The 9,301-nt window shown below is 35.3% G+C and overlaps 1 protein-coding gene across 13 annotated transcripts in view; it reads right to left on the minus strand.

The window, feature by feature from the left end:
* The window catches only part of LOC106882371 (stearoyl-CoA desaturase 5), a 136,656-nt gene that overhangs the window by 65,352 nt on the left and 62,003 nt on the right, over positions 1-9,301 (minus strand). For 4 of the 13 annotated variants that reach the window (XM_052969747.1, XM_014933024.2, XM_014933025.2 and 1 more), the window contains one exon: positions 1,843-2,021. The exons of the other annotated variants lie outside the window; for them this stretch is intronic. In XM_052969747.1, the coding sequence (XP_052825707.1) occupies positions 1,843-1,861 (19 nt within the window). In that variant the 5' untranslated portion in view covers positions 1,862-2,021. The remainder of the gene's footprint in view (positions 1-1,842; positions 2,022-9,301) is intronic. 13 annotated transcript variants of the gene reach the window in all.

The raw sequence follows: 9,301 nt of genomic DNA on the forward strand, positions 1-9,301 counted from the left end.
ATATATATATATATATATATATATATATATATATATACACACACACACACACACATGAACATAAAGTCAACTCCTTTACATGTATATCTATGCAGTTATGAAGTATGGTTTGTATCCATATTGTTCTGCGTTCAATCCTACAGACAGGATCTCAAGCAGAAAGTTTGAATTAACAAATGCCTAGCGCAGTGGCTCTCAACCATTTTTTGCCTGTGGACTCCTTTGATTCTTAGTACCATTACATTTATATATCAAATTTTATCGGGAATTGTATTAAAAAAAACCTATTAAAATGTCTTGTGTATTGTACAAGTATAACCTATTTATTGCACATAACTCTAGCAGCAAATTCTTATGTGGACCCCCAATGGCCATGTGAACTTCCAAGGGCCATGTGAACTTCCAAAGGCCATGTGAATCCTCAAGGGCCATGTGGACCCTGGTTGAGAACCACTGGCCTAGTGAGTGGAATCTTAGTAGACAGAAGCCTAGCATGTATTTCATTACCACCATAATAATTTTTTTTACGTCTACTTTTCCTTGCTGGCAGCATAAGTTGGACAGCTTTACTGATGCAGCTTCTTTTCTCACAACCAAATGCAGGCATAGCTGTGTGGTTAAGAAACTTGTTTCCCAACCATTTGGTCTTGGGTTCAGTCCCATTACATGCCTCCTTGAGTAAGTGTTTTCTACCAGAGCCCAGGCTGACCAAAGACTTACAAGTGGATTTGGTAGACAGAATCGAAAAGGAGCCTATCATTTGTGTGTGTGTGTGTGTGTGTGTGTGTGTGTATGACTCTTCTTTAGACATCACACTATGGTTGTAAACAAGGATCATTGTCATACAAGCATCATCAACATCCTTTAACATCTTTTTTCCATGCTGGCAAGGGTTGGATGGTTTGACCAGAGCTAGCAAGAAGGAGAGTTGCATCAGGTTCCAGTCTGATTTGGCTTAGTTTCTATGGTTGGATGCCCTTCCTAATGCCAACCACTTTACAGTGCATGCTTTGTGCTTTAAACATGATACCAGTACATTTCCTGTCTTTCATAAAATACATGTCTAGCTGTAGAAAAATATCACCTTGCTTAGAAACAGATGAGGGTTGGCTAGAGGAAGGGCATCCAACTGTAGAAAATAGCCTACAAATTCCATGTGAAGCATGCAAGCATGGTAAGGTAGACATTAAAATGATGATGATAATGGAATGTCCTTGTCAACAAACCTTTTAATTGCCTCTTAAGATATGCAGTGGTATGACATACCAATTTTTAAAATGGGATACATACAGTATACATGTGTGTGAGAGACAGAGAGAGAAAAACAATGAGTAAATGAGTGCATGCATGTCTGTCTATACATTTACCTGTATATATCAGTGCTCCGCAACTGGTGTGCCGCAGTGTAACCTGAATGTAATTTTTGCCCAATACTTTTAATTATATTTTTAGTTCAGTTCTGCCGCCGAATTTTGAAAAGGATATAAGTGTACCGCAAGTGAAAAAAGGTTGTGGAGCATTGGTATATAGCAATAGTAAACATAAATTCAGATTTATCAAATAAGGACAAAACTAAGAAAAGTACTGGGGAGCAGGTGTGAGTCGATAAGATTGATTAAGACACTAGAAGAGAATCCCAACATGACTGCAGTCCAATGACTGGAATCAGTAACAAAAAATAAGTAATGAATAAATAAAATGTACACAAGAATAAGTTCTGATCAATAAATAAAATATTTCAACATGTGAAAAAAAAAACAAAAAAAAAAACGAACAACAAAAATATCATGTCATACAAATAAGTAATAGTAATAATAATAATAATGTCTTAATAAGGCTAACCTCGTTCTGCAGGTTCCATAATATGGCTTTCCTTGTGTTTTCATAAAGTCAAGCAAGATTATCAAAAGTCATGCAGCTACAGCCAAGACAGCTGGTTAGAATGGTAGCATGATGCAGCACAAGTTAGAAAGAACAACTGGAAATATGACCAACATCAAAAGGCCATAGGCTAGACAACCCTAAGAACGACACGGTCAAAAGAGAACAGACAACCCCATCATTAAAATTCTATGGTGACTGAGATCAGTTAAGTGAACACATGCACATTATACATACATACATACATACAAACATACATACATACATATGTGTGCATGTATACATGTGTATATATTTTATGCATATATGAATGTGTATGCGTAAATATATATAGTGTGTATATGTATTTATATAGCTATGTATGTTTGATTATGTACACGAGTGTATGCATGTCTTTCTTACGAGAGTGAGTAACTGTGAGTATATGCTAGTATGTATATTCATGTAGATGAGTGAGAGTATGTTTGTGTACGTGTGTGTGTGAGAGAGAGAGACAGAGAGAGACTGTATATTTGCATGTGTACATAACTGTGTGTGTGTGTGTGTGTGTGTGTGTGTGTGTGTGTGTGCGTGCGTGTGTGTGTGTGTGTAAATATGAAATAGTAACAAAACAGCAGAAAAGTGAGAGACAGAGTAGAGGAGCAAGTAAGCAATCTTACAGCGAGGTAATTCACGTTGCTGTTAGAGACAAAGTTAGGAGTTTAGTTTTCAAATACAACACAGTAATTTCGGTGATTAATTATTAAAAAAGAAAAACAACAAAAAGAGGAGAGAAAAAAATAAAGAAAGAAATAAAACAAAGAAAATAATCAAACAAGGTAATCAGTGTGAAGGATAAACCACCATTACTGCACAACATCAATGCGATTAACTAAGTCTTTCAAAACAGGTCAACAATGAATATATTAGGAACTACTCATACACATTAGTTAGAGTGCTTTCAATATTTCAATTCAATAGAAAAAAAAAAGTTATATGTGTGTGTGTGTGTGTGTGTGTATATATATATATATATATATAAAGACTGAGACACTGTAAATGTACACATTCAAGGCCCACAGTATCGCATTCTGTTGTGCAGTGAAAGCTGGCTATGAAAATGTAAGACTATTTGGGCATTAGTAATAATGAATATAAAAACCTATTTAGTTGACACAAATAAAGTGGCTGTCATTGTAAAAAGAAGAGAAAAAAAAAAGAAAAAGTGATGAAAGCAATGTAATTAGAAATGCTGCCTCACACTCAGGTCAAGTTATTTAGAAACTGGAAGCAGTATTGGGGGGGGGGGGCGAATCAACAGAATAATAATAATAATAATAATAATAATAATCTATTCTACTAAAAAGGCATAAAGCCTGAAATTTGGGGGGTGGGAGCTAGTTGATTATATCGACCACAGTGCATAACTGGTACTTTTTCATAAACCTCGGCAGAATTTGAACACAGAACATCAAAATGAACAAAATGCTGATAAGCATTTTGCCCAGTGTGCTAACGATTCAGCCAGTGTACTGCCTTAATAATAGTAATAATAATAATCCTTTCTACTATAGGCACAAGGTCTGAAACTTTGGGGAAGGGGAATAGTCAATTACATCAACCCCAGTGTTTCACTGGTACTTAATTTATCGACCCTGAAAGGATAAAAGGCAAAGTTGACCTCGGTGGAATTTGAACTCAGAATGTAGACACGGATGAAATGCCGTCTACTAAAGGCACAAGGCCTGAAATTTAAGAGCAGGGGACTAGTTGATTACATTAACCTCAGTGTTCGTCTAGTACCTATTTTATCAACCCCAAAAGGATGAAAGGCAAAGTCATCCTCAGTGGAATTTGAACTCAGAATGTTATGGTGGGCAAAATGCTGTTAAGTATCTTGTCTGGAATAATAAAAAAATAACAATATCAATAATTCTAATGATGATTTCTAACATTGGTACAAGACAACATGGTGTACAGCTGACCCAAATAACACTCAATATATGACTGGTTCTCATTATACTGATGAAATGGGGGCAAAGGGAAAAGAAAAATGTTGATCCTGGCAGGTTTTGAACTCAAAATGTAAAAGAATAAATATAACCTTGCTCTTCTGTTTTTACAACACTACTTTCAGGAACTATAAGAACTCTGCATTTCTATGTAGAATTCAAAGGAAGGTAGAAATTTTGACTTGGCGATTTGTTGTGCTTGGGAAGACTCATCAAGCCGAGTGAAATTGCAATTGTGGCTGGTGCCAGTGACACATAAGAGCACTCATGCTGGTGACTCATAAGAGCACCCGTGCCAGTGACACGTGAAAGGCACCCATCCAGCCATAGAAACCAAGCCAAAGTCAGACTGGATCCTGGTACAGCTTTCTGGCTGTTCTAGTCAAACCGTCTAACCCATGTCAGCATGGAAAGCAGACATTAAATAATGATGATGAAGAAGAACTTTATTTGAAACACCAAAATTGTCATCTTCTTATGACATATAACCCTTTAGCATTTAAACCAACCATATCTGGCCAAAATATTGTACCTCTTTTATGTTCTGAACAAACAGACCTGGCCTCTCACAAGTACCCTATGATGTCATTATAAAAATACACAATCACATAAAAATCTTAAAGCTATGAGATAATAAATGATAAATTTAAAACAATGTGAATAAATAAGCATTACATTTGACAAAGTAAACTGAATGCTAAAGGGATAAACTAACCCAAATTCACTAACTTTACTCAATGATTTTTGCGGACACAGATTACTACTGGTTTTCTCAGAATACAGTTTTTATTTCTTATTTATCAATTTTGTCTGGCACTCAATAGTTTACCTCTCCACTGGCCCATTTAACAAAAATTTATGAATGAGGCGTAAGACCACAAACCATTGTCAGTAATGAAAAAAAAAAAATCTGGTGCCTGTTTTTAACAAGTCCAGAAGAGCAAAAGATTGAAAATTGCATAGATGAAATGAATTCCATATGGCATAGCCATCCACTGCCCTCATCAACAACAAAAACAGTCAGACAACTGAGAAGCCTCTACAGTCACTCAGCCATCAAAAATTAGTAGCCAAATCTCTTAAATCACACACTACTATCTTCATTAAAGAAATAAAGAAAACCCATATTAAATAATGCAGTCCTAGATATTTTGTTAAAGTTGGGATGGTCATGACTGGAATCCACATCATCATAAATAACTCTGCCCTGTAAGAGTTTGACTAGGTACTAAAGTAACAACAATGATGATGACGATCTCTAAATGTGGTAGCATAACACAGACTGATATGGAAAGACTAATTAATCAAATCAGCTCAGTGCATTACTGGTACAAAATTTATCAATACAAAGTGTGACTTAATTCTGTGAAATATGCAATTTATAGAAACAGATGAAATAATCCTTTCTACTATAGGCACAAGGTCTGAAATTTTTGTGGGGTGGAGATTAGTTGATCACATCAACCCTAGTGCTCAGCTGGTACTTATTTCATTGATCCCAGTGCTCAACTGGTACTTATTTCATTAACTCCATAAAGATGAAAGGCAAAGTCCTTGGCAGAATTTGAACACAGAAACAAAGAGGGATGAAATGCCACTGAACATTTTGTCCAGCAAGCTAACAGTTCTGCCAGCTCTTCAACTTAGGTCAATGAAATAATGAAAGAGAGAGAGGAAAAGCAAAGATAATACTCCACAAACTGAACATGCTAAAGACAGCAACCAAATTTCCTTCAAATTACACACTATCATTATCATAACCACCAATTTTCATTGTTTTTTTTTTTTCCATGCTGGCATGGGTTAGGTTTTCTGATGGTGCTTTTGTAGGCTGATACCATTCCAGTTCCAAACCCTTTTAATCACCTTATATGAGGAAACAGGGAGACCTGTGTATATATTGTAAAACTGGGAGATATATATAGTAAACATCTATCGCCAAAAAAAAATAATAATATTGACACATTGGATATGTAGACTTGGATATAAAAAACAAGGGGTGGTCAGAGCTAGAACATAGGATTCCTTAATCAACCACAATTACCAGCTGGCATTGACTTGAAAATTCATAAATGCGGTGTACATTATGTGATGACAACATGTGTGGTAGTGATAGAGAGAAAGAAGACAAAAATATTTAAACAGGGTAAAGGGTATGACTATGGGTTTGCACCAAGAAAGTTACCCTCCAAGGCACAAATCTAAGTAAGGTTGTTTATGAAAGACTAGCAGTCACACATGCAAACCAACCTCCCCACTTCATGCTGTTATATGTACATAAGGTAATCGGTAAAGACCCCCTTCAGTCATGAATGACCATGGAGTTGCACCTAGAAAGTTACCCTCCAGGGCACAAGTCTGAGCAAGGTTGTTTACGGAAGACCAGCAGTCATGCATACCAACCTCCCTTCTCCATGCCGTTGCTGTCATCCAAGGGAAAGACAAAGGCCACTACAATTTGGCATCAGTGATGCTGCAACTCCTTTCTACAGCTAAGTGAACTGGAGCAATGTGAAATAAAGTGTCTTGCTCAAGTGCACAACACACAGCCCAGTCCAAGAATCAAACTCACTACCTCATGACTGATGTTCTAACCTCTGAGCCATGTGCCTTCACATTACTTAAACATTACTGTTTCAATGTATCAACATGATAGGATGCATATCCTCCTTACACAGCTGTCCTCCAAAACAGCAAGAGCAATTTGCAGAAACATTCATCATATACATTAACATCAAGTAGAATACTACTAAGGATAATAAAATAATATTTAAAATAACACAGAGAAAATAGAATAACAACAGTATTATTAATTATAGCAGAAACTAATCTTTATATAAACAGAACACATCCAGGTGATCTCTGTTCAATTAATGAAATAAACTAAGGAAGTAGTGACTATTTAGTTGTTTGACCAGTTTACTCCAGCAGTGAAATATCTCCTTAAAGATGGCATTGTTTCTAAAATGGTGACCATTTGCTTAAATCTTAAATACTGGAACAACATGGACTATAAAAATTTTTTTTAAACACCCACTGCACAAAAGGTGATCAATTCAATTCATTTCATCCAAAACACAAGTCAGAATGAGACAACTTGGATGCTGGTGATTTGAGAAAGGTGATTGGACATCGAACCTGTTTTGGTGACTAATTTTTGGTACTGGGGACAAGCACACACACATACATGCGGAAATATATACACAGACAGAGTGAGTGAGAAAGAGACACAAGTTGTTAATTGAACATGACTGGCATAAATACTTTCCCTCTTCTCAGACCCATAGAAAGCTATATATATGCTCACACATAATAAACAAAGTCGAAGACTGGGAGAGAGAACAACCGAAACATTAAAACGTGATAACAGATAAGTTAGTGTTAAATCAGTGACACCAAAACGGCTGTGCCAAAGGTTCTCATATCCAGTTTAACTCTTTGGCATTCAAACCAGCCATATCCGGCAAAAATATTTAACCTGTTTTATGTTAAAACTGGTCAGATCTGGCCTCTCACTTCAACACTACAATGTCATTTTAAAGCTAAACAATCACATCATCAAAATCTCTAAACAAGATAATGCATGATTAATTTTAAACAATATAAATAAACAAACATTACATTTGATAGAACAATCTGAATACTAAAGGGTTAAACTGAGATGATCATGACTGCTAAACAGAAAACAATTCAAGTAACTAATATTTTGAGTTGGACAAGCTTCTTCCCATCTACCCAGTTACCTGAACCCAATACTATACAGTGGCTAGCCTGTTCTGCATAATTTTGTTTCCTTGTTATATACATCAGTTATACATAAACAGAGGACCTAAATAGTGTTGTCAATGAACACAGAAAATTCTAGAAAGACACAGTAGAAGCTTGTTAACTTTCTAAATTTTGTCAAATACATTTTTAACTGACCAATATTAAAATAAAAACCTTATCTAGTAACAAAGGACCTTAGAATAATGAATTATATAGTCAGAATTCTATCTGAAAATGTTGATGCTGTGAAAAACTTCAAACTAGAACTCAAAATCCTTGACCAGATTACATAACATGCCATAAATAATAAGAAATTAAATCTATATAAGAATATATTTCTAACTTTAAAACAATTTCAGTGTTATAATCTCTGGAGATAGCATCAACCCTAGTTGCATCTCAGTTTTGAAGTAATTAGAAACCAGATCAGTCAGAACCCTACTTTTTCTCTCCATTGTTTATGACCCATGTAAAAAATATGCAGATCTATGAAAATTGTTTCATGGCAACACTAGATATATCTTTAAACAGAAAATCTAATAAAATCAAATATAACAGAAACTTAAAATTCTCTAAGACAATACATATCACATAAATTTGAACACAATTTCACTTCATGAATTATCCCCCATCATCATCCACTTTTCCATGCCCAGTTTACTGGGACATTTTCTACAGCTGGATGCCTTTCCTGTCACCAACCCATACTTGCTTCTAAGCTATGTAATATTTCTCCCATGTCCAGACGTTTCCACAGAATATTGAAAATAAATAATATTCATTTACAACAATGGTTCTCAATTGGGGTCCGTATAAGATTTGGGAGGGGGGTGGGGGTGTCCATGCAACAAAATAGTAAATGGGGGGGGTCCACAATAGTATTTTAAAGACCCCTGAAAATATTTTGCCTTAGATGTATGTATTGGCATGTATTGCAAGAAACAACTAGGTTTCTGTCTCTAACATTTTACATAGTTCAACCTACACAAGTTAATGTGTGAAAAACAATAGGAATTTTAAAAGAAGCACTTATAAAGTTAGTTTTATACATTGAATGACTATGGGGGAATAAAATAGTAATCAAAGGGGTCTATAGATAAAAAATGGTTCAGAAACCCTGATTTACAACAATCATGTGATATCACAACAAGGATATGCAAATATACACACACTTACACATATATACATACACTACAGACTTCTTTCATTTTCTGTCTATGAAATCTACTCACAAGGTTTTGGTCAGCCCAGGGATATACTATAATAGAAGAAACTCATCCAAAGTACAACACAGTGGGACTGAACCTGAAACCTGTCATTGGGAAGAATACTTCTTAACCATATAGTCACATCTGCACTTAACAAAATTATAAAATGAAATTGAAAATTTAATATCAATAGGGGACATGATTTTCTTTCAGGCACTCCTAAATTATGAAGCAAACTTTAGCTCGTTGTCTGCAGTGCAGTGGTAAGAGTGGAGAATATCTTGTTATCCATGTTTTTCTATTCAAACACTAATACTATGACTATCAGGATGCATAATTTAACAGCAACAACAACAACAGCACTTATCACAGATATTGTTGCTGCAATACAATAACTCCATTAATCCAATATTAACATTTCAACACACACATATATATATATATATATATATA

The sequence above is a fragment of the Octopus bimaculoides genome, chromosome 7 (assembly GCF_001194135.2).
Source record: "Octopus bimaculoides isolate UCB-OBI-ISO-001 chromosome 7, ASM119413v2, whole genome shotgun sequence".
NCBI classification, from domain to species: Eukaryota; Metazoa; Mollusca; class Cephalopoda; order Octopoda; family Octopodidae; genus Octopus; species Octopus bimaculoides.